This window comes from Danio rerio, chromosome 4 (assembly GCF_049306965.1).
Source record: "Danio rerio strain Tuebingen ecotype United States chromosome 4, GRCz12tu, whole genome shotgun sequence".
Taxonomy (NCBI): Eukaryota; Metazoa; Chordata; class Actinopteri; order Cypriniformes; family Danionidae; genus Danio; species Danio rerio.
Window position 1 is genome coordinate 59,445,480 of NC_133179.1, and position 24,153 is coordinate 59,469,632.

General features: G+C 43.8%; 4 protein-coding genes across 4 annotated transcripts in view; 3 read left to right on the top strand and 1 right to left on the bottom strand.

The window, feature by feature from the left end:
• The window catches only part of LOC137491106 (uncharacterized), a 1,257,671-nt gene that overhangs the window by 488,432 nt on the left and 745,086 nt on the right, over window positions 1–24,153 (bottom strand). The window lies entirely within an intron of this gene.
• Window positions 1–24,153, top strand: part of LOC100329723 (uncharacterized) — a 399,138-nt gene that overhangs the window by 62,962 nt on the left and 312,023 nt on the right. The window lies entirely within an intron of this gene.
• Window positions 173–4,063, top strand: LOC137491444 (NLR family CARD domain-containing protein 3-like). The gene is made up of 5 exons (XM_068220635.2): window positions 173–201; window positions 1,423–1,527; window positions 1,673–1,727; window positions 2,621–2,816; window positions 2,912–4,063. Exons 1-5 carry the CDS (start codon window positions 173–175, stop codon window positions 3,973–3,975), a joined length of 1,449 nt encoding a protein of 482 aa, XP_068076736.1. The 3' UTR covers window positions 3,976–4,063.
• Window positions 3,026–22,719, top strand: LOC137491128 (NLR family CARD domain-containing protein 3-like). Its single transcript, XM_068220230.2, has 7 exons — window positions 3,026–4,679; window positions 9,303–9,476; window positions 9,622–9,795; window positions 9,927–10,100; window positions 10,237–10,410; window positions 19,574–19,657; window positions 20,161–22,719. Exons 1-6 carry the CDS (start codon window positions 4,063–4,065, stop codon window positions 19,623–19,625), a joined length of 1,365 nt encoding a protein of 454 aa, XP_068076331.2. The 5' UTR covers window positions 3,026–4,062; the 3' UTR covers window positions 19,626–19,657; window positions 20,161–22,719.

Sequence of the window (24,153 nt, forward strand, 5' to 3'; positions counted from 1 at the left end):
AATGAAATCCCTCCTGCACAAAGTTCCGATTTACCGCTGTCCCACGCGATAATTCCACGTCCAGCGCTGAAACAGGTCTGTCCAGTTCAGAGCAGCATCACCACCAACTCAATCAGCACAGTCACTGTTCACTCAGGTAAATGTCATTAGCGTTAGCGGCTATGCTACGAGCATGGTGTCCTCAGCTGAGAGCATACACTCGTGTGATACACGACGATCGCAAAGCGAAAACTCCACAGAGAGAAAAGCAAATAAAACGAGCTGAGTCCCAGTCACTTTTACTTTCACTTTGAAGACTTAAAATTACCAATATATCGTCTCCCAACTATGAAAACACATAGGACGATCTGCAGCTGCTTCTCACGAGGCTTCTCTCTTTTTTTTTCTCTCGCTCTCTCACGCAGCTTACGTTATGATGTCATCTTAAAGGAACAGTAACTGACCAGCAAAATAGTGCTCTCTATGAATATGTTGTGTCATAAAAATACAAAATCAAATGTTGCTGGATTAACTACTTACACACAGTTAGAAATAAACAAAAAAACATATTATAATCTGAGAATATTTTAGGGGTCCCTACATTTATATCTGTAAAATGTTGCAGTACCCTTAGCAGTGTCAGTGGCGCACCTCATAAGAAGCATATGATCATGCACTGACACGGTCGAGCACAATCTCGGTACGAATCCAGCGTCTGATGAATTCTTTCTTCTTTTTTCCCCCGCTACATATCAGATTTTGCCCACTATTTATCACGAGAAAGACAAGTAGGAATCATTAATAAGTTTGTGCATCATATTTTATTTGCACATTTATTGAATGGAAATGTTTCTGATTCACGCATGCAAATTCATCTTCAGATAGTGTCTTTATAGCAATGTGCGTGCAGTAGATAGCTCAGATTACATTGGGAAAACAGGCGACCGCTGCAAATTGTGCTTTAATGTTTAGCTGGTCAACTGTATGGTATGGAAATCTTACATACCTACTATATGAACCCGTCTCATACAGCTGCCATTGCAAGGATCAGACACTTTGTAGAGAAGAATTTTACACAACTGCCTCTAGGAGTCGCCAATGGAAATAAAACAGACACGCACAAAAAATGTGCGTACGCCTGCCAGAAAGCTGCCGTGAACCTGCGCACATTCCCACGTTCAGTTCATTGTTAGTAAATCCAAACGTGAGCGATTGTGAGCGTGAAACCTGGCGTACGCAAAGTTTTTGTGCGTACGCGGCGTTGATACATGAGGCCCCTGATCAGCCTGACCTTGAGCTAAGAGTTACTTTGTGCTAGTTTGGTGTTGGGTGAAATGTGTTTTTTCCCAATAATTGTCTCATCTGTCAGTCTTAATACAAGGTGTACTAAGGAGAATGAAGTTTGTCCTGCAGTTTATTCCTCTGGTGTGTTTGTGTGTTCAGTGTGAGATCAGGATTACGTGTGTCCAGCTCTGTGTCTCTGAAGAGTGACCGGTCTAAAGATAAACCATCAGACCTCGGAGAGAAAACACCATCATCTGCCAGAAGGTATATTGTGTTTTACATTATTGATCACACATGGATTGTTTCAGGCATATTATTGTGAACCAACAATCCAGTAAAGAGAATCACTTCTGAATGAATTAGTAGTGTGAATGAATCAAATGACTCAATGACTTTAACTCATTTACAGACACCTAGTGGCCGATTTAGTTTCTTATTCAGACAATCTCCAGTGGATCTTCCAGGTAGGAAAAGCTCATTTTGATTCATATTTAAACTGTAAATATAACACAGAAAATGTTTACTGGAAAAGAGTTCCTGCTTCAGCAACACATTTCATTTGTAACTGGTATTTTTCATGTAATTAAAGATGTTAAGAATTAAAAAGTATTTGTTAAGTGAGGAATAATTGACTGCAGTTCATTGAATTATTCGCAAATAGTTCACACACGTTACACATTTATTATGTATTATTTTCTAATAATTCAACAGACCAGAGTGGATTATTCTGCAATTTTTATTCGATGTCTAAACAATGATAGCCAGACCAAAAAAGGCTAAATTTAAGCTGATACACCTAAAAATCTACTAAACATCTAACTATAGTCCAGAACTAGACTAGTCATCAAACACACAGATCAGACAGATTCGCACTGCTGCATATCTGATGACTAGTCTAGTTTTGGGCTGTTGTTAAACATCTATTAGACTTCTTTTAAATATAAATGTAATAATTGAGATATGTTTGCTGGGATGCTGATGATCCCACAGCTAAAGCCACCATGTTGTGTTCCAGACATTTGTCAGGTTTTTGTCCTCAAACTTCTCCTGTGTGTGAAACTAGTTTCTTACAAATCCAAAGCTTTCTGTGTGTTTTGATGTGATGTTTGACTGTGAAGTTACTGGAATCATTCAGTGTAGAGATATGGAACTGACATGTGCTCAAAACATGCCAAATCTGCTTTAGCTGTGTGTTTATCTGAAAATAACAACACCTTACAAAGTTTATCAGAATCAAGCGTTCAACAGACTCATATTATAATGTCTTTTTGTCTTTATTGAGTAGTTTGTGGACGTACAACTGTATGTTAACGAATGTTTTATTTAAACATTGATCTTCTCTTTTCTTCACTCATAGAATCTTGAGAGCAAAATGATCAGATTTCTGAAGAATCAACTGGAAAACTTTAGGAAAATCTTACAAGACAAAAACAGACAAGAGTTTGTAAAGGAGTTTATTGAGAACAGAAGCATTATCACAGAAGCAGCTCTTGATCTCACTCTCTTCTTCCTGAGAGAGATGAAGCAAGATCAAGCTGCTGATACTCTCCAGGGTAAGAGACTCATGACCATCAGTCAGACTGACACTTACTAATATAGCTGGAAAAGTCAAGACTAAATCTCTCTGTTTCTTTGCTCCTGTGTTTAGGTGAGCTGTCCTTCATTAATCAGCTTAAATGTAGCCTGAAGAAGAAATATCAAAGTGTGTTTGAAGGAATTGCTCAGCAAGGAGACTCCACACTTCTGAATACCATCTACACAGATCTCTATATCACTCAGGGTGCGAGTGAACAGGTCAACACTGAACATGAGATCAGACAGATTGAAGCTGCTTCCAGACGTCATCAGTCACTAGAGATACAGGTTGAATGCAAACATTTGTTTGAAGCAGCTGAACAAGATGAGCAGATCAGAACTGTCCTGACAAAAGGAGTTGCTGGCATCGGGAAATCGGTCTCTGTGCAAAAGTTTGTTCTGGATTGGGCTGAAGGGAAAGAAAATCAAGACATCAGCTTCATATTTCCTCTTCCATTCAGAGAGATGAACTTAAAAGAGAAAGAAAGACAAAGTTTAAAAGACCTCATAACTCAGTTTTTCCCAGAGACTAAAGGACTGAACCTTACAAGAAGCACACGATTCAAAGACCTGTTCATCCTTGATGGATTGGATGAATGTCGTCTTCCTCTGAACTTTGCTGGTAATGAGACGTGTCGTGATGTATCTTCAGCAGTCTCTCTGGATGTTCTCCTGACGAACCTCATCAAGGGAAATCTGCTTCCTTCTGCTCTCATCTGGATCACCAGCAGACCAGCAGCTGCCAGTAAGATTCCTGCTGACTGTATCGACCGGCTGACAGAGATACGAGGATTCAATGATGCCCAAAAGGAGGAGTACTTCAGAAAGAGACTCACAGATCAGAATCAGGCCAGAGAAATCATTGATCACATTAAACAGTCAAAGAGTCTCTTTATTATGTGCCACATCCCAGTCTTCTGCTGGATTTCAGCCACTGTTCTCCAGAACATACTGAAACTGAAACACAGGGCTCATGCTGAAACACTGCAGGAATCTCCCAAGACTCTGACACAGATGTACACACACTTTCTCCGCTTTCAGATCCAGCAGAGCAGAAGAAAGTATGATGGAGAAAACACAGCAGATGTCACCTGGGATCCAAAGCTCATCCTTTCACTGGGGAAACTGGCCTTCTAGCAGCTGGAAAGAAACAATGTGATCTTCTATGAGAGCGATCTGACAGACTGTGGCATTGACGTCTATAAGGCATCGGTGTACTCAGGCATGTGTACCCAGATCTTTAAGGAGGAAACGGGAATCATTCTTGGTACCATGTACTGCTTTCTTCACTTGAGCATTCAGGAGTTCATTGCAGCCCTTTATCAACATCTGACTCTAGACAGAGACAAGAAACAAGCAGTAAAAAGCAGAGATGAGTCCATGATTGATTTGCTGAAGACAGCAGTGGACAAGGCTCTGGAAAGTGAGAATGGACATCTGGACCTTTACCTTCGCTTCCTTCTCGGTCTGTCACTCCAGTCCAATCGACAACTCTTACGAGGCCTGTTGACACAGCAGGATGACAGAGACCAGAGCAAAAAGGAAATAATTGCCTACATCAAGCAGAAACTTGAAGGGAATCTGTCTCCAGAGAGATCCATCAATCTGTTCTACTGTCTGAATGAACTGAACGACCAAACTCTGCTGAAAGAGATTCAGTCTCACCTCAGTCGTGGAAGTCTGTCATCTGCTCGCCTTTCACCTGCCCAGTGGTCTGCTCTGGTCTTTGTGTTGTTGACCTCAGAGGAGGAGCTGGAGGAGTTTGAGCTTCAGAAATTCCAGAGATCAGACGAGTGTCTCATCAGACCATCGGCAGTCATCAAAACCTCCAAAAGAGCTCTGTAAGTCATTGTCCTTTTTTTCTTCATCTAAAAAGTAGACATTTCCTGAATTTAAATAATACAGTATATTATGTTAATGGTCATGAGCTTTAGGTCATGACCGAAAGGACAAGATTTTGGATACAAGCAGCCAAAATGAGTTTGCTTCGCAGGGTTGCAGGGCGCACCCTTATAGACAGGGGCTGTTTCTCAATTCCAAGAACGCAGAGAATGGACTTGTGTTCTTGTAGAGTGCGGTCTTGCCAGGTGTCCTCGGAAGGACGAACTCAGGAGACCGCGAGGGCAGAGAACGCGTCCTTTGAGAAATGGGATGCTGCGTTCTTCCTGATGGTCATTTGACCTTCACGCGTTTTAAATGGAAATTATTTAAACATTACAGCACTCATACAACGATTTATTGTTTCCCCCCTCTTCAAAATATATACTTTGCATAAAAACATTATAAATATACTCTGCACAATATAAATAAAACAAATTTTAATACGAATTTCATCAAACAAACACCCTTAATGTGTTTATTCCTTTATTAAGATGTTCATGTTAATGTTTACTTTCACCGTTTCATTTAGGGAAACTCCTGAGGTAAATAAGTAATATCTCTGAACTTTAATAATAAATCTAAATAAAATGCTGGGCTTCCCACCTCCAGTCGCAATGACTTCTGGGACTTCCAGAGCGAGCTCGCTGCTGAAGTCTGCGTCGGTGCGTCCTCGATATCAAGAACACATCCGGGAAGTTTCACGCGTCCTCCGTACCTGCGGTCTTGAGTATTGGAACTGAACTTAGGCAGCTGATGATGACGTTGCACGAGAACACGAGGATACAAGACCGCTGAAGAACGCATATTGAGAAACAGCCAGGGTCTGGAGCTCTGCCATATGGGAGGAGCTCAGAGTAGAGCCACTGCACCTCCACATCGACAATTCAATTCATCTTTATTTCTATAGCACTTTTACAATGTAGATTACGTCAAAGCAGGTTCACGTAGAAGATCATAGTAAATTGAAACAGTGTCAGTTCAGTTTTGTGTTGAATTTCAGTTTAGTTCAGTTCAGTGTGGTTTACTTTTCACTGCTGACAGTTCAAACACTGAACAGCAGAAGTCAGCTGAGTTGGCTCGGGCATCTGTCCCACCGGGAGGAGGCTTCGGCGAAGACCCAGGACACGCTGGAGGGACTATGTCTCTCGGCTGGCCTGGGAACGCCTCAGGATCCACCCGGAGGAGCTGGTGCAAGTGTTTGGGGAGAGGAAAGTCTAGGGTTCTCTCCTAAGACTGCTGCCCCTGCGACCCGGCCATGGATAAGCGTATGAAAATAAGAAATGACATGACATCATGTTAATGAACATGCACAATATTGATATCAACTAAACTGCAAAATACATTAATAATTGTTCATTATGTAATGTTTTAGTGTTTTTTAAAAACCATTCAGATTCAGGTTTTGGCAGTGGTTGTGTAAGTGATAGTTTACCCAAAAAGTGAATTTACTAATACTTACCCACTCTTCATGGTTATAAACCATTCTAAAACTTTGTTTTTTTCCTGTTGAACATAAAAGAAGATAATTTGAAGAAAGCTGAATCCTGTAACCATTGACTTACACACCAGTTGTTTTTCCTACCATGTAGGTCAATAGCTAATGGTGTTTAGCTGTCATAAAAAGACATGGGGAAGATTGCCAAGGCAGGGACTACTGGACAGTAAACCAGGGCAGATCCTGTGGATCAGGGCTTTTATCTCAAAGGTTTTAGAGAGGATTGTGTCTGTACAGCTGAATGATTTCATGTTTAATAATAACGTTTTTGATAAATTTCAGTCAGTTTAGAGTTGGTCATATCACAGAGTCCGCTCTATAGTGGGTTTTAAATGATGTCTTGCTGGAGGTTGGTTCAGGTAGCCCTGTTCTTCTTCTAATATTGGATCTCACTGCTGCTTTTGATACAGTGGATCATGACATCCTCATTGATCAGCTTAGAGAACACGCTGGTATCCAGGGTCTAGCCTTGGACTGGTTCTCTTCATATCTGAAGTATAGAACTACATCAGTCAGTTTGGGCAACTCTTGTTCTTCTGTCATTCAATTAATGTGTGGGGTACTGCAGGGCTCGATATTGGGTCCAGTTTTGTTTTCCCTTTACTTATTTCCGTTGGGAATTGTTTTGAAAAGCAGGGCATAAATTACCATCTATATGCTGATGACTCTCAAATCAATCCTCCCTTCAGGCTTTGTTAAATTGTTTGGCTGATATGAGAGATTGGAGAACTCAGCTGCCAGGCTTTTAACAGGCACAGAAAAGGCACATTACACCTGTACTGGTTTCTCTACACTGGCTGTCGATCCAGTTTAAATCCCTCTGTAAATCCCTCCATGGCCCCTGAGTATATTTCTGTGGTAATTAATATACACCAACCTGTGAGATCTCTTCACACTAAGGATCGACTCTATTTGCAAGTTCCACGACCACTCGTGATGTGTGGAGGTGATAGAGCTTTTTCAGTAGCAGCTTCAAGACTCTGGCTCGATCTTCCACTCTCCTTAAGAACTTCTCCAACTCTCGAGTCTTTTCAGAGGTCACTGAAACACTTATTTTTTTCAGCTTTTACTCGTGTGTTGTGAGTTGATGTATTTGGTTTCTTGTATGCTTGCTTGTTTTCTGTGTTTTATGTACAGCACTTTGGTAGCCATTGTGGTTGGTTGAAAGTGCTCTAGAAATAAATTGAGTTGAGTTGATCAGGATAAACAGCAGGAGCACAGAGCTATAGTGGAGCTGGTGAAACCCTCCATGATGATGCGAGCCCACATTTCTGGAGGTTTCAAACACCTCTAGACTGCCTGGATGTCCTTAAAGGGGGGTCTAGAGTGTGTTTTTAAGGCTTGGTTGTGTTGATAGAATGCAATGCGATGTGTGCTCATGCTTCATTTGTAGAAAATCAGCTTATTTTTCATATATCTGACTTTGACTACATACAGCTACTCATCTAACATGAAGAACAATGTCATATGTCCTAGTTCCTCTGAAAGGCCCGTCCTCAAGAGGCTCTGATTGGTCAGCTAACGTATTGTGCTGTGATTTGCAGATCGGCTCCACGTCACCAGGAAAAGTGTCACGGCTCTACAAGCATGCACTTTTGCGCTGTGTAAATCCTATCAGTCAGAGTAGCTGTTAGCCGTATCAGTGTGAGCCTGAATCAGACAGAAAATGACACAGAGAACAGGGCTGAAGCTCACGCCTGCTCTCTAAAATATCATCTGACAAGAGTCTGTCACATATATTCAGAATAAGCGTGTGTGAGTCATATGAAACATTCTCATATCTTTAGAGTGTTAGTTATCTGAGATGTAGAATGCAGAGAAAGCGTCTGCATAGAGAGACACTGCAGCGGTGCTGAATATTGTCCAGGCCCGGATTGGCTAATCGGGAGGACCGGGAGAATTCCCGGTGGGCCGGTCCGTTTTTTGGCCGCGAGGGCCGGTGTCCCTAGCTCCAGAATCTGTTGCTCTCAGCAGTCACACTTTTTAAATTAATTATTTTTTTTTACTTGACCACAGTCATTATTTTACCGCAGCTCTGCTCTTTTTATCTATTTTCTCGCAGCCTGGTTAATGATGATATAATTCAGACGGGCCACCTTTAACAGCACAGCTTTTGTGGTACAGTGGTTAGCACGTTAGTTTATGACACTGCGGACACGGGTTTGATCCTCGTCTGAATATTTATTTATTTTTTTTCTTCATTTTTATTGTTAAGACATAATACTGTTAGGGTTGTTGAACATTTGAAGTTCTAATGCAGCTGTTTTCTCAAAAAAAAAGACGTGATAGTGTAATTAGAAACTGACTTGTAAATTGTCCTTATTTTAACATAGTCAGTCGTGAACTGAGGTGGGCCGGTCTAAGGCTTGAAACTCCAGGGCTGAAAAGAAGTCCCACTTCAGCCCTGATATTATGTGTGTTTACAGCGGTTTGATGGATAAATATGCATTTTTGGCTTAATTGTTAGCAGTGCCAAACAGCATTTCCCGTTGTTGACATCCTTGTTTATGTCCTCGCTACAACATACTGTTAGCGTAGAAACTGTGTCTGATGTACTGGAGAAGATTGAAACTGCTGTACTAAAGACAACTGAAATGGTGGACATGGCTGGATAAGGCTGAGAAGCTGCAGGCAAGATTACAGAGCAGACAGTCCTGATCACTGACATGGAGGAATCTTTAGAAACAAAAACACACAAGCAGCAAACAACAATGAATATATTTATTTATCTTCTACATTTCTGTCCCATATGCATCTGTTTCACTTTAGTCTGAAAATTGCTTTAAGATGTAACTTTTAAAGATGCTACAGAAGATTATTGTCATTAGTTTGTTCATTAAAATAATAATAAATAAAACAATTTTAAAAAATCCTGTTTTGCAGTGTTAGGTGTTTAATAAAGAGTTGTGCTATTGGAACATCTGAAGGAAGCCATTTGTGTTTTATCGACATTAATACTATTTAAAGCTAAAATCAGCAGATGTGCTCACTAACTAGTGAAGTTAAACCAGTCACTACAGTCAGATGTGCTTCAGACTATCAAACACTCCAGATTAACACATACATATTGTGTTTGTCCTCTACACAGGCTACAGTTCTGTAAACTTACTGTTCGGTCCTGTAAGAGTTTGTCTTCAGCTCTACAATCCTCAAACTGTGTGCTGAGAGAGCTGGACCTGAGTAACAATGACCTGCAGGATTCAGGAGTGAAGAAGCTCTCTGAGGGACTGAAGAGTCAACACTGTAAACTGGACACACTGAGGTCTGAGTTTAAACACCTGATTGATTGATTGATTGATTGATTGATTGATTGATTGATTGATTGATTGATTTTTTGATTTTTTGTTTTGTTACATCAGACAGATCACATTAACAGTGTGTTTTTAATAATGTGTGCTCTTTCTCAGATTGATGACATGTAAACTCACTGCCGATTCTTGTGAGAGTTTATCTTCAGTTCTACAATCCTCAAACTGTGTGCTGAGAGAGCTGGACCTGAGTAACAATGACCTGCAGGATTCAGGAGTGAAGAAGCTCTCTGATGGACTGAAGAGTCAACACTGTAAACTGGACACACTGAGGTTTGAGTTTAAACACCTGATTGATTGATTGATTATTTGATTGATTGATTGATTTTTTTTTTTTGTTTTGTTACATCAGACAGATCACATTAACAGTGTGGTTTTTAGTAATGTGTGTTCTTCTTTCTCAGATTGGTCATGTGTAATCTCACTGTTCAGTGCTGTGAGAGTTTGTCTTCAGCTCTACAATCCTCAAACTGTGTGCTGAGAGAGCTGGACCTGAGTAACGATGACCTGCAGGATTCAGGAATGAAGAAGCTCTCTGATGGACTGAAGAGTCAACACTGTAAACTGGATACACTGAGGTCTGAGTTTAAACGCCTGCTTGATTGATTGATTGATTGATTGATTGATTGATTGATTGAATAAATTTTTGTTTTGTTACATCAGGCAGATCACATTAACAGTGTGTTTTTAGTAATGTGTGTTCTTCTTTCTCAGATTGGTCATGTGTAATCTCACTGTTCAGTGCTGTGAGAGTTTGTCTTCAGCTCTACAATCCTCAAACTGTGTGCTGAGAGAGCTGGACCTGAGTATCAATGACCTGCAGGATTCAGGAGTGAAGCTTCTCTCTGATGGACTGAAGAGTCAACACTGTAAACTGGAGACACTGAGGTAAATGATTCTCCACTCTACAATAACTACAGTCAGACAGTTTCATATTAGAGCTCTTCATGCTTGAACATGTTAACCCTGGGTGATACTAAACCCCAGATAACAGGAATTCTGGTTTATCAGTGATTGTGTTTCACACTGCTCATACTATACCTGTAGTTAACCCTCAGGGGTCTGAGGTGATTTTGGCCCCTGAGATGTTTTGACATGCCCTGACATCTGTGCTTATTCCAGCTGCTTATTACACAGAACTGGCCAACATGTGTTTCATTTGTGTTCAGCACAAACTGAGCTACAATAATATGTGAGAAATATTGATGTACATGCTGGTGTTTTAGAAATAAATATTATGTGTGGTTAGTAGGTTTTAGAGAAACAAATGTAGCTGAAATAAGATCCATAAACCAGACTGAATGTGCCTGAAGAAGACTTTAGAGTAAGCAGTCTTGTAGACTAGAATATTTACTGCACAATTATGTGAAATTATTCTGTTCCCCTTCGGGGGGAACTCCAGCACTATAAGTGGATTTGATTGTAAAATCCACACATTGGGAGGTTCGGTTCAGAAGCTACTCGTCTGAAAGAGTATTGAACGGGCCAATTAGGAATGAATTGGCAGCGCAAGCCTGCGCAGGTGAGCGGCATAAGCAATCAACTGAGTATATAAGCTCACCTGGCGCCAGCAGACGCTATCCTTTTCGCTTCAGAGACTTTCTGATCGAGTCGATGAGGGTTCCTCCTGCTGTGACCAGCGATTCTGAGCGAACGAGAGCATTCTCCCGGTCCAGAGTGTGTACACGCAGCGGCAGACGGTCGAGCTGGGTTTCTCCCTTGCCTGGCGTTCTTTGGGTCCGGTCCTCCAGAGCGGTGCGTATAAAGTTGCAAACTTCACAGAAAGAGCAACACAGTCGTGCAGCACGTCCTTTTCAGGACGGCGCTCCGACTGTGCGTTTCTGGATGCGGTGGTTTCCTGTCCTCGGATGATGGGCACGAGCACTGCGTTGCATGTCTGGGGGGTCCAGCATGTTAATGCGCTGCTCGCGGGCAGTTCATGTCGTCATTGCGATGCCATGACTGTTGCGCAGTAAAGATCGCGGCTAGCCTTTGCAAAAGGGCGAACCACCCCAGTTGTCCCCTGCTCTGCAGCGGGCACTCGGGCAGATCTGAGGGTTTCAGCGAGAGATAATCCGTCGCCCACGGGCCCGCGGACCTCCCGCTCCTCTAAGCGCTCCATCCAAGCTTCGGGCGGGGGAAGCGATCCGTCTAACAGATGGTAGCCCTTACGCCCGATGACACCGGAGACCAGACGTCCACCGCGGCGTCGGAGGGTGGGCTTTCATTGTCCGATGATATCCAGACCCGCTCGCCCCCTTCGGGCTGGTGAGCGCTGTCACTACGGATCCTGAAATGGACATGTTAGCCGTGCTTTCCCGGGCTGCTTCGGCCGTGGGTTGGAGATGGTTTATCCCCCAGCTCCGCGGCCGGACCGACTAGAGGGGCGTTCCCTTCTTCCCGGAGGTGCACAGTAGGCTCACGCGGTCTTGTAAAGCACTTTTTTCTGCTCGTGCTGCGTGTCCCTCCAACCTAACCACTCTTGACGGTGGAACAGCCAGGGGGTATGTGGTGATTCCTCAGGTTGAGTGCGCGATGGCGGTAAATCTGCGCGGCGCCTCTTCTTGGCGGGGTCCACCTCGTCTCCCATCCAAAGCCTGTAAGTTATCTACCTCCCTCGGAGCTAGAGCTTACATAGCTGCGGGCCAGGCTGCTTCCGCCTTGCATGCGATAGCCACCTACCAGCGCTACCTAGCGCAGGCGCTGGCCGAGCTGCACGAGGGTGGGTCCAACCCAGGCTTACGAGCTTCGCACCGCCGCCGACTTAGCTCTTCGGACTACTGAGTCCGCTGCGTGTGCGTTGGGGAGGACGATGTCCACATTAGTGATCCAGGAGCGCCACCCCTGGCTGATATGCGCGAAGTCGACAAAGTCCGCTTTCTTGACTTTCCCATATCCCAAGCCATGTTCGGCGACACCGTCTGTGAATTCACCCAGGAATTCAAGGCGGTGAGAGAGCAGTTGGTGGGTGATGTCTTATCGGTGGTCCGTAGCCCGCTCCGCCCGCCGTGCCATTCATACCTGCTCCTCGCCGAAGGCGCCCGCCTACGAGAGCTGCTCCGCCCCCGCACACGCCTCTGGCGAAGCGAGCGCGTCGGGCACCTCGGAAGCAGGCAGCCCCCCTGCCCAGAACGCCGCTAAGTCTGGCAACGGACCGCGAAGCGTCCCTGGGACAGGCCATCTGGAGAAGAGGGAACTTGCTCTTTCCCCGCTGGAGGGCGGGGCCCCATTTCCAACGGCACTTTTTACTGCCATGAAAACATTATGAAAGGGCACTTTTCACTTCCCCAGATGTGACAGCCTGAAATCTGCCAGTCTGGGACGCTATGCTTTCTAGCTTGCAGATTCGGTGCGTTTCGCCAGTGGCTCACGAGCGCTGGGAGGACGGTCTCCTTTCTCCCACCCCTCGAGCCTCCCCTCCGGAGCTCGGGTTCGGAGTGAGAGGAAATATCACACCTCCAGCTTTTCCGTGGGACCCGCGAGCTTCCCGGATCAGCACACCCACTCTGCGCTGCCCCACTGCTGGTACGTCAGCGATTGTAGCGATGAGTCCATTAGCGGGAGCTCTGCCTGCCTGGTTAGCGCGGGCCAGCTCTTCGCGGGGGCTCATACGCACAATCAGACTCGGCTATGCGATTCAGTTCGCGAAATGGCCCCCCATGTCGCGGGTGTGTATTTACCAGGGTCAGCCCCCTGTCCGCCCCTGTCTTGCGAGAGGAGATTGCTGTCCTCCTGGCGAAGGATGCAATCGAGCCGCTCCCTCCAGCCGAGATGGAGAGCGGGTTTTACAGCCCACACTTCATCGTGCCAAAAAAGAGCGGTGGGTCACGGCCAATCCTAGATCTGCGCGTTTTGAACCGCTGCATGCACAAGCTGCCATTCAGAATGCTCACGCAGAAGCGCATCCTCCGGTGCGTTCGTCCTCTGGGTTGGTCTGCAGCATTAGACCTGATGGACGCGTATTTCTATGTCTCCACTCTTCCTCGCCACCGTCAGTTTCTGCGGTTTGCGTTTGAAGGTCGAGCTTGGCAATACAAAGCCCTCCCCTTCGGGCTCTCTCTGTCTCCGTGGGTCCTCACCAAGCCCGCGGAGGGTGCCTCAGCGCCCCTTCGGCTCGCGGGCATCTGCATACTCGATTTCTTTACGACTGGCTGATTTTTGCCCTCTCTTGGAGCAATTGATTATGCACAGAGACAAAGTGCTCTGGCACTTCCACCTGTGGGGGTTTCAGGTCAACCGAGAAAAGAGCAAACTTGCCCCCGTGCAGAGGATCTCTTCTCTCGGGCTGGAGTTGGACTCGGTCACCATGGCAGCGCGCCTCTGCGGAGAGCGCGCTCAGCTGATGCTGTACTGTCTGAGAGAGCTCGACAGTAAAATAGTGGTCCCACTGAAACTATTTCAGAGGCTCCTGGGGCATATGGCATCCGCAGCCGCTTCATGCCGCTCGGATTATTCTATATGAGACCACTTCAGTACTGGCTGATCACGATCGAGTCCCCAGACGCGCATGGCACGCGCGCGCACACCGAGTCTCTGTTACTGCGCTGTGTCGCCGCGCCCTCAGCCCTTGGAGCGACCCCTCGTTCCTACAGGCCTGGGTGTCTCTAGGACAGGCGTCCAGTCTTGATGTCGTTTCAGCAGACGCTTCCAACACGGGCTGGGGGGCTGTGCGTTTCGGGCATGCGGCTGCGGACCTGTGGAAAGGTACCCAGTTGCATTGGCATATCGCCTGGAGCTGTTGGCAGTGTTCCTCGCTCTCCACCGTTTTTTTCCGGTCCTGGAGCGGCAACACGTGCTGGACAGGACGGACAGTACGGCGGCGGTGGCGTATATCAGCCGTATAGGGGGTATGCGCTCTCGCCGCATGTCTCAGCTCGCCCGCCGTCTGCTCCTCTGGAGTCATCCGCGGCTGAAATCGCTGCACGCCATTCATATTCAGGCAAGCTCAACCGTGCAGCCGATGCACTCTCACGGCAGCCTTGCGTCCTGGAGAATAGAGACTCCACCCCGAGTCTGTTCAGCTGATATGGGCGTGATTCGGGGAAGCCCAGATCGATCTGTTGCTTCCCCCGAGATCGCTCATTGCCAGTTGTTCTTTCCCTGACCGAGTGCTCTCGGCACGGATGCACTGGCTTACAGCTGGCCTCGGGGCACGCGCAAATACGCGTTTCCCCCAGTGAGCCTGCTCGCGCAGTTACTGTGCAAGGTCAGGGAGGACGAGGAATAGGTTGCTGGTTGCGCCCCTCTGGCTCAACCGGACCTGGATGTCAGAGCTCTCCCTCGCGATAGCCCTCCCCTGGCAGTCCCTTCGAGAGAGCACCTACTCTCTCAGGGACAGGGCACCACCTGGCACCCTCGCCGATCTTTGGAGATTTTTAGACGCGAGGAAGACTTAGGTAACCTCCGATTGCGGTGGCTAATACCGTCACTCGGGCTAGAGCCCCCTCCCCGAGCGCGCCTATGCCCTGACGTGGAGTCTATTCACTGAATGGTGTGTCTCTCGCTGAGAAGACCCCCGTAATTTGCCAGATCAGCGTTGTGCTTTCTTTACGCCGAGAGAAGTTGGAAAGCTGGCTGTCGCCCTCCACTCTCAAGGTTACGTGGCTGCCATCTCCGCTCTCATAACACGGTGGCTGGCAGCACCGTGGGAATGCATAACCTCATCATCCGGTTCCTCAGGGGCGTTAAGCAAATTAATCCACCCCGCCCCCTCTCATGCCCTCTTAGGATCTCGCCCTCGCTACACAAGCCGCGTCAGATCCCTTCGATCCTCGACTCAGTATCTTTCTGTCCCTGAAGACAGCTCTGCTGGTTGCGTTGATATCGATTAGAGGGTCGGGGACCCGGAGGCATTTTTCGGTCAGTGACTCGTGCCTGTAATTTTAGTTTAGTTTAGTTTATTTGTTTACAGGGTCAATGCACATTAATAAACATTACTGTAAAATGTGCCAGAATTAGCCAAGAATGGCTATTTTTCATCCGTAGACCCTTTACAGAATGTTAAAAAGTCACACCTAAAATAGAAGCACAACATTAAACATTAAATACACTTTCATAAGAAATACAGTTAAAAAAGTAAAGAAAAGAAAAAAAGAAAAAAAAGAACAGACTGATGGGAGCAGAGGACAAAAAGCCAAAGACAACAGTACAAATGTGTCAAGAATACAGTACTAATGCTGACAATGCTGATTTGTCAATAACCAATTTCTAACATGAGACTGAAAAGAACGAAAAGTGCATGATCTTCTAATTGTGGGTGGGATGGAGTTCCATTCCCTAGCAGCTCTCACTGAAAATACAGATTGACTGAATTTGCTTTTTTTGAGAGGAATAATGCAGTCTCCTCTGTCACCTCCTCTAGTAGTTCGGTGAGCAGTTGTTCTAATATTTATAAACTGATTTAATGGTGAAGTCGGGTTATGTAGAGTCTTAAACATTAAACAGATATGTACATATGTAATTAAATTTTCCCAACTAAGCAGGTTGTATTTCTTTAATATTAAACAATGGTGATATTGAACTGATTTCTTATCAAGGGTTTTTATGGATTGTTTGTATAAAGATTTAAGTGGCTTCAGAGTAGTGATGCTGGCTTGGGACCAAGTGGTTAAACAATAAGTGATGTGAGAAATGATCATGGAGTGATAATAGATTAGAGCAGCCTCACATGACATCTGATCATGAATAAATCTAAAATTTGCTAAACTGAATTTGACCCGGTTACAAACATTTTTAACCGGAGACTGAAATGATAGTTTTGAATCTATTAAAACTCCAAGGTACTTGTACTCAGATACAACTTGTAATCTTTCCCCTGATACAAATACATCTGGTACTACACTTAGCCTACCATTCTTAGAAAAAAACATACACACGGTTTTAGAGATGTTCAACTGTAAACAGCATTGATCTAACCAGGCTGAAAGATGTACCAGTGATTCTGTGAGTCTGTCTGCAACTTGTAACACACTACTACCATGAATAAATATAACAGTGTCATCCGCATACATTTGTATGTTATTGTTAGGACACATAGATGGGAGATCATTGATATATAAAGTAAAAAGTAAAGGGCCCAAAATAGATCCTTGTGGAACACCTGTGGATATGCCTAGAGGGGCAGATTTGTAATTTTGTATATTAACACACTGTGTGCGACCAGACAAGTAAGATTCTATCCATTTTAAAGTTTGTGGTGAGAAGTTAAAACCAACTAATTTGGACATGAGAATTCTATGATTTACAGTATCAAAAGCCTTCCTAAAATCAAGAAACACAGCCCCAACGATACCCCCCTTATCTAATAAAGACTTTACTTTTTCAGTAAAGTAGCAATTTGCCATCTCACTTGAGTAGTTCGCTCTGAAGCCAAACTGCAATGGATGTAAAGCAAAAGAACTATTATTTAAGTAATTTGTAATTTGTGTGGCTATCAGTTTTTCTGCAATCTTTGAAACTATAGGTAAAATACTGATAGGTCTGTAATTACTTGAAGAGTGTGGATCGCCACTTTTAAATATAGGCACAATGACAGATGATTTCCAAGCACTGGGGAACATCCCCTGAGAAATGGACAGATTAATAATTTTGGTGATCGGCTTTACTAAAGACTCACTAATGTTTTTTAAAAGTATCACATCCATCCCAAATATATCTTTTGCTCTGGATGATTTAAGAGATGTAATTGCTCTGTTGACGTCTGATTCGGAAACTAACCCTAGAGAAAAAGCTTGTTCTACTGTATTTACTTGATGAACTTCTGAATAATTGGGAGAAAAACACTGTGTGATTGAAACTACAGAGTCCACAAAATAATTATTAAATACTTCAGCTATATCAGCTGGCTTATTAATCATTTCCCCATTTACCATTAATTCAATTGATGACCTATCTTTTCTTTTATCTCCTTTTAAGTAGTTCAATTGGTTCCATATTAATTTGGAGTTACCTCTTGCTTCTTTAATTATTCTCAGGAAAAAATCTGCCTTTGCTTTTCTCATACACTTTACCACCTTGTTTCGTAACATAGTGAAATGTTGTCTATCATGAGTCAGCTTTGATCGATGTGCAATTTTTAAAGCAAGATCCCGCTTTTTTATTATTTTTAAAATATCAGAGTTCATCCAGGGGACTGTATGTTTTTTGTTTTTAGGCTTTAAAGTACAGCTAAAATCTGTCATTGTTCTTTCAAGTTTTTTTGTGAAAATTTGACTATCCTCATCCTGATCAGTTCCAGTTAGTAATTCATCCCATTCAATCTGAAGGACGGCCCTTCTAAAATCATCTAGTTTATGTTTTGGAACACCATAAGAATCATGTTTCCTAACAAAAGAATTTAATCTCTTACTAGATAATTTTCTGGCGACTAAAATTAAATTGTGATCAGATATGCCTGTTAACATATTAAATGTTTTTAAAATTCTGTCTGCTCTGTTACTAAAAATTAAATCCATTTGTGATCTTGTAGAATTGGTTAATCTTGTAGGCCCATTAATCATTTGCTGAAGATCAAAATGATCAGTTATTTGTTTGAGATGCTTTCTAACTATTTTATCATCCCAATTAATATTAAAATCTCCCATAATAATGACTTCTTTACTAAAATTACACTGTTTTAATACTTGTTTTAGGTTTTCATAAAAACTAACATTTGAAGATGGAGGACGATAAATTACCATTAGTGTGAAAGACATTTGTGGCGATAGTATAAGATTCAGACCAATACATTCCAGATCTGTGTCATTTGGCCAAACAATTTCATTACACTGGATACCAGATTTCACATAAATCATAACTCCACCTCCCTTTGAACCAACTCTGTCTTTTCTAAATATTTTAAAACCAGGCACTTCTAATGCTGCAGACGGTGAGTTTTTATGAAGCCATGTTTCAGATAAGCATAAAAAATCTAAGTTAGAATCTAGTAAAAGATGATGAATTTCATCACTTTTTGAAATGATACTTCGTACGTTCAAATGACCACCTAAGAGACCTCTTGGCTTTACTTTAGGATCCCAAATTATTCTTGAATGATTAACTGTCTGAAAAAACCTTTTTTCTTATTTTTTTGAATGGCTGGATTAATAGTTCTCGTTTTGACATGTTGCATAGGCTTTGTAAACACTTGTGGAATAACTAAACCAGCGTTTACAGAAGTAAAACTATTTGGTAACTCATTTGGCACAGAGTTCCCTTTATTCCACAGTGGCATTGAGATGCGCAAACTTTTCCAAAAGTCCCCAACACTTCCACTTGTCGATCCGGAACCCAGGCCCGCGTCCAACGATTCCACCCGGACACGCCGTCGCAGTGGGACCTCAGCTTTAGTCACCGGCGACCCCGTCTCCCACTCCGCGACACTCCCCCCACAAGCATCCATCGAGACAGAACGACGCAGGTTAGTGTGATGAGCATAGCCAGATTGTAACGAACCGCCACCCAAAGTGCGTACCTGTAGGATAGCTGGATCAGACACGGACTCCTGATGGCTGGAATATCCATAACGTCGATCCATGCCGGCAGTGCCCAGCCGCCGGGCCTCCACCACCTCCACACCCATCTCCAGATTACACACGGGCAAAACACCGTCACCAAACCCCGGCACGTAACCAAACTGCAGCGCTCTTGGACCCTCAGCATGCCATTGGGAGGATATGGGATTTGATATAAAATCCGAAAAATTCTCTGGTTTAGCGTAGTGAGGACCAGGGCAGGGATGAACGTCTCCCGATAACAACAGACATATCATGATAATCAACCCTAAAGCTTCATTTTGATAAAGTCGGGTTGATGACTTTGTTTGTGACTTTACTCGATTGTGCAAAGATGGAAAAATAAAAGTTACTGCTACAATATGCTTCCCGAGTCCAAAATTTCCAGAGATGTTGTGTATTTGTTTAATTAACCTATCAGCAATATTAACGAGTTTTTTTGATTGTGCATTGTAGTTAGCAGAATGCTCTGCAAATAAATTAAAATCAACAGGACATAAAAGGTTAAAAAACAAACTGTAAACTAAGAGAGCTGTGACTACCACTGCTTGTTTGTACAGACACAGGACCTTCAAGTTTCTGCCCCCGTCCTCACATACACTACGGCAGTGACCAGTTCCACAGAGCCGTCCGGCATTTTCTCAGTAAGTAATTTCATATTTTCTGTCCAAAAAAAGGTAATTTGGTTTGCATATTTGCTGCCCCAGCTGAATTCACACAAAGTGGTTTTAAGACCAGCCAATTAAATTGACTTGATGTTAATTATTTAAGCTTGATATATGTATAAATGTTAACAAAATAAAGAGAGGAAAAAATAAAGCAAAGAATCACAAAAATTACGCCTCCTGTTGTTGATATTTTATGTTCACAGTAGTGAAAGAAAAGAAAATGGATGGAAAAGACGTAGAAAGGAAAAAGAGAAATAACTGTATTGGAAAATACTTTTGCTTCTTTAAAGAAAATGTTTATTGGTGAAATTCTATTAATGATTTTTGGAATTGAAATACATAATAAGGTATTTAAAAACAATCACTTAAAATCAAAGGTATTTAGATTATAATCATGATATCATGTGAGGGTACTCACTCAAATATGTAAGGTGCATTTACATTACCAGACTAAAGGTTTGATCTATTTTCCTTCACAGACTGCACCTTCTGGGTCATTGTTGCAAGCTCCATCAGCTGTTCCACTTCCGCGCCTTTGGGCTGAAACCTTGCCACCAGAGGACCACAAGTGGATTGCCAGCAGGTTTTTTAAAATGGGGTCCAAAGGAAAGCCAGAGCTTCGAGACAACCTCCAGCTCTGGTATTACCCTCCACAGCCTGCACTTACATACAATCAGGCTCCAGCTCCAGACAGATTTTTCTGTCATTCACTTTTGCTGTGGATGCCATACAAGCTGTGGAGCGTCAAAGTGCTTTGCCCTAATCCTGCATGTGGACAGCATCAGCTGACAGGTGGAGGTCTGCACAAAAGGGCACGGCAGGTTCTGGACATCGACAGGATGTACAACATGGTTACAGAAACCCTTATCTGTACCAAGTGCAAAGCCTCGCATGTGTCCTGGAGTCAGACTGTCTTGCAGCAGCTGGATCTTGGCCATCGCTCAGAGTTTCGGGTCATTCTCACACAGAAGTGAGTAATTGAACACCTTTATTCCTCGTGCTGTTTTAACCTATCACAGATATATGAAAATACTTTACAAATTATTTATATATATTAGATTAGATTCAACTTTATTGTCATTACACATGTACAAGTACAATGCAACGAAATGCAGTTTAGGTCTAACCAGCAGTGCAATAGCAGCAAGTGCAGGATACAGGAATAAGTTATAAAGTGCAGTTATAGAAAACCTATAGTGATTTTTACAGATGGATATACTATGAACATTATATACAGGTTGGATTAGCTATTAACAGATTTACAATATATGAATATATGTGCAGGTTGCTATTAATAATCAGTAGTGTGCAGATACATAAGCATGATTAGAAGTGTATATGTTACAATATATGAATATATGTACAGGTTGCTACTAATAATAAGTAGTGTGCAGATAAGCATGATTAAAAGTGTATATGTACAGACTGTGTGTACATAATTACAAATGTCTATGTGCAGTGGGTATGTACAGTTCAAGTAAGTAAATCAGTGCAATGTGGTGAATATGTGCAAATTTTAAATGTGCAAATGTAAACAGTGCAGTTATTGTGAGGAGTATAAGTTAGAGGAGAGTGGGGGGTGTATTGGGGGGGCAAAAGAGTCAGTGTGGGGCAGAGTTCAAGAGGGAGACAGCTCTGGGGAAAAAGCTGTTCCTCAGTCTGCTGGTTTTTGTCCGGGGGAGCCTGAAGCGCCTGCCGGAGGGCAGAAGAGAAAACAGTCTGTGAGCGGGGTAAGAGGTATCCTTCAGAATACTGCGTGCTTGGCGCAGACAGTGTTTCCTTTGGATGTCCTCTATGGCTGGCAGTGTGGTTTCTGTGATGCGTTGGCAGTTTTCACCACCCGCTGAAGTGCCTTTCGCTCAGCAACAGAGCAGCTTCCATACCAGACTGTGACGCAGTTTGTCAGGATGTTTTCTATTGTGCAGCGGTAGAAGTTCACCAAGACGGCTGATGAAAGCTGGGTCTTCTTCTGGTTCATGAAGAATAGGCGCTGGTGAGCCTTCTTGATCAGACTGGGGGTATTTTTGGTCCAGGAAAGGTCCTTTGAGATGTGGGTCCCCAGGAACTTGAAGGATGAGATGAGCTCAACAGCCATCCCATTGATGTGGATGGGATCATGTGAGCCTGTTCGTCCCTTCCTGAAGTCCACAATGAGCTCCTTGGTCTTGTTGGTGTTAAGGAGCAAATTATTGTCGGTGCACCAAGTGGCCAGATGCTGTATCTCCTCCCTGTAGGCCGTCTCATCATTGTTGCTGATTAGACCAATCACTGTGGTGTCATCTGCAAATTTGATGATGGTTTTAGATCTGTTCACAGGCCTGCAGTCGATGGTTAAAAGGGAGTAGAGGAAGGGTCTCAGCAGCCCTGTGGTACACCAGTGTTGAGTGTGACGGTGGTGGAGCAAATGTGGCCTGATCTAACATTCTGAGGTCTGTTAATCAGAAAGTCCATAATCCAGTTGCAGAGTGATGTGTCGATATCCAGGTCTCTTAGTTTGATCAGTAACTTGGAGGGTATGACAGTGTTGAATGCTGAGCTGAAGTCCACAAACAGCATTCGTGCAGTGTTTTAATTGTCCAGGTGTGTGAGTACAGAGTGCAGTGCTATAGAGACTGCATCCTCTGTGCTCCTGTTGCCAAGGTAAGCAAACTGATGTGGGTCCAGTGTGGATGGTCTTTTAGATGTGCCAGGACCAACAGCTCGAAGCACTTCATGATGATGGGTGTGAGTACTACAGGGCAGTAGTCATTCAGGCATGTTGGGCTGGAGTGTTTGGGCACTGGCACAAAAGAGGTGGCTTTAAAGCATGTTGGCACAGCTGCTAGGTTAAGCGACAGGTTGAAAATGTCTGTGACTACCCCAGCGAGCTGTTCTGCACATGTTTTTAGGACTTGCCCAGGAATACCGTCTGGTCCAGCAGCCTTAAGCACATTGATCCAACTCAGTGCGGTGTGTACTTCTGAGGAGGTGAGTGTGATAGGGGGGTGGTCGGTGGAGGAAGTGATCCTGGTGTAGGGTTCTTTATTGTCTCTTTCAAAGCGGGCATAAAAGTCATTTCGCTCATTCAGGAAGGAGATGTCTGTGAGTGTGGACTGGCTGGGTGTGTAGTTGGTGATGGCCTGGATGCCCGGCCACATTCCTGCTGAAAAATCCAGCTTAAACCAGCCTAGGCTGGTTGGTTGGTTTTAGCTGGTCGACCAGGCTGGTTTTAGAGGGGTTTTGGCCACTTCCAGGCTGGTTTCCAGCCATTTCCAGCCTGGTCTTAGCTGTTTAGGCTGGAAAATGACCAGCCAAATTCAGCTAAAACCAGCTTGACCAGCCTGGTTTAAGCTGGATATAGCAGGTTTTGGCTGGACTTCCAGCTTGGCTAGGCTGGTCAAGCTGGTTTTAGCTGGTCATCTCCCAGCCTGACAGGCTAAAACCAGGCTGGAAATGGCTGGAAACCAGCCTGAAAGTGGCCAAAACCCCTCTAAAACCAGCCTGGTTGACCAGCTAAATCCAGCCAACCAGCTTAGGCTGGGCTAGGCTTTTTCAGCAGGGATGCACCAAGGATCAGAGTTGGAAAAGTGCTCCTCTAGCTTTAGCTTGTAACAGTGCTTGGCCTTTTTGATGCCCCTCTTCAGATTAGCCCTGGAAGTGCTGTAGGCCTGTGCATCGTGTTGCGTGCTTTCAGCAGGAGCCGCACCTCCTTGTTCATCCATGGCTTCTGATTCGGGTATGTAGTGATCTGTTTCTGGGTTGTAACACTGTCTATGGTGGTGTTGATATATTCCAGAACAGAGGAAGTGTAACTGTCAATGTCTGTGTGAGAGACATGTGAGGCCTGGGAAGCAAACATACCCCAGTCTGTGTGTTGAAACCTGTCCTGGAATGTGAAGTCTACCCCCGCTGGCCACACTTTGATGGTCCTCACTGATGGCTTCACACGGTCGATGAGGTGTGAGTATTTGGGGGTAAGGAACAAAGAAAGGTGATCTGACTGACCCAGGTGGGGGAGGGGGGTCACAGCATAGGCTTCAGCCAACTTTGTGTAAACATGGTCTAATGTTTTAGACCAAAAACAAGACCTAAACAACAGAATAGTTACTAGTAACTATTAAAATTAGTACTAGAATCTAATAAATAAAAACTATATTTAATAAGTACTATCTAATGAATAAGTAGTAGTATATAATAAAACAAACCAGTGTCTAATGAGTAAGCACTAGTATATTTTGAAAACTCTAGTATTTAATAAATAGCACAAGTATTTAATTTAAAATATATCTGAAAAATAAGCACAAGTAACATGAAAAAAGACACTACTATGGCAATGCTCAAAATTGCGACCATTTTGGTCACATATGTGCCCGAAATTTTATCTACGCAACCTCAAAATATATTTGGGAGCATTTGTGCAAGTGCGTGAATGTGTTGTGTGCGACCAGTTTTTACTTTGCAAAATGTTCACCACATGCGCGGATTCGGGAGAC

Excerpts from the sequence above, each read along its gene's own strand:
- LOC137491128 (XM_068220230.2), top strand. The coding sequence starts at position 4,063 with ATGTGTACCCAGATCTTTAAGGAGGAAACGGGAATCATTCTTGGTACC. Across the intron at positions 9,477-9,621 it reads TGTAAACTGGACACACTGAG|ATTGATGACATGTAAACTCA; the intron begins GTCTGAGTTTAA and ends GCTCTTTCTCAG. Across the intron at positions 10,101-10,236 it reads TGTAAACTGGATACACTGAG|ATTGGTCATGTGTAATCTCA; the intron begins GTCTGAGTTTAA and ends CTTCTTTCTCAG.
- LOC137491444 (XM_068220635.2), top strand. The coding sequence starts at position 173 with ATGGTGTCCTCAGCTGAGAGCATACACTC. Across the intron at positions 202-1,422 it reads TCAGCTGAGAGCATACACTC|TGTGAGATCAGGATTACGTG; the intron begins GTGTGATACACG and ends TTGTGTGTTCAG. Across the intron at positions 1,728-2,620 it reads ATCTCCAGTGGATCTTCCAG|AATCTTGAGAGCAAAATGAT; the intron begins GTAGGAAAAGCT and ends CTTCACTCATAG.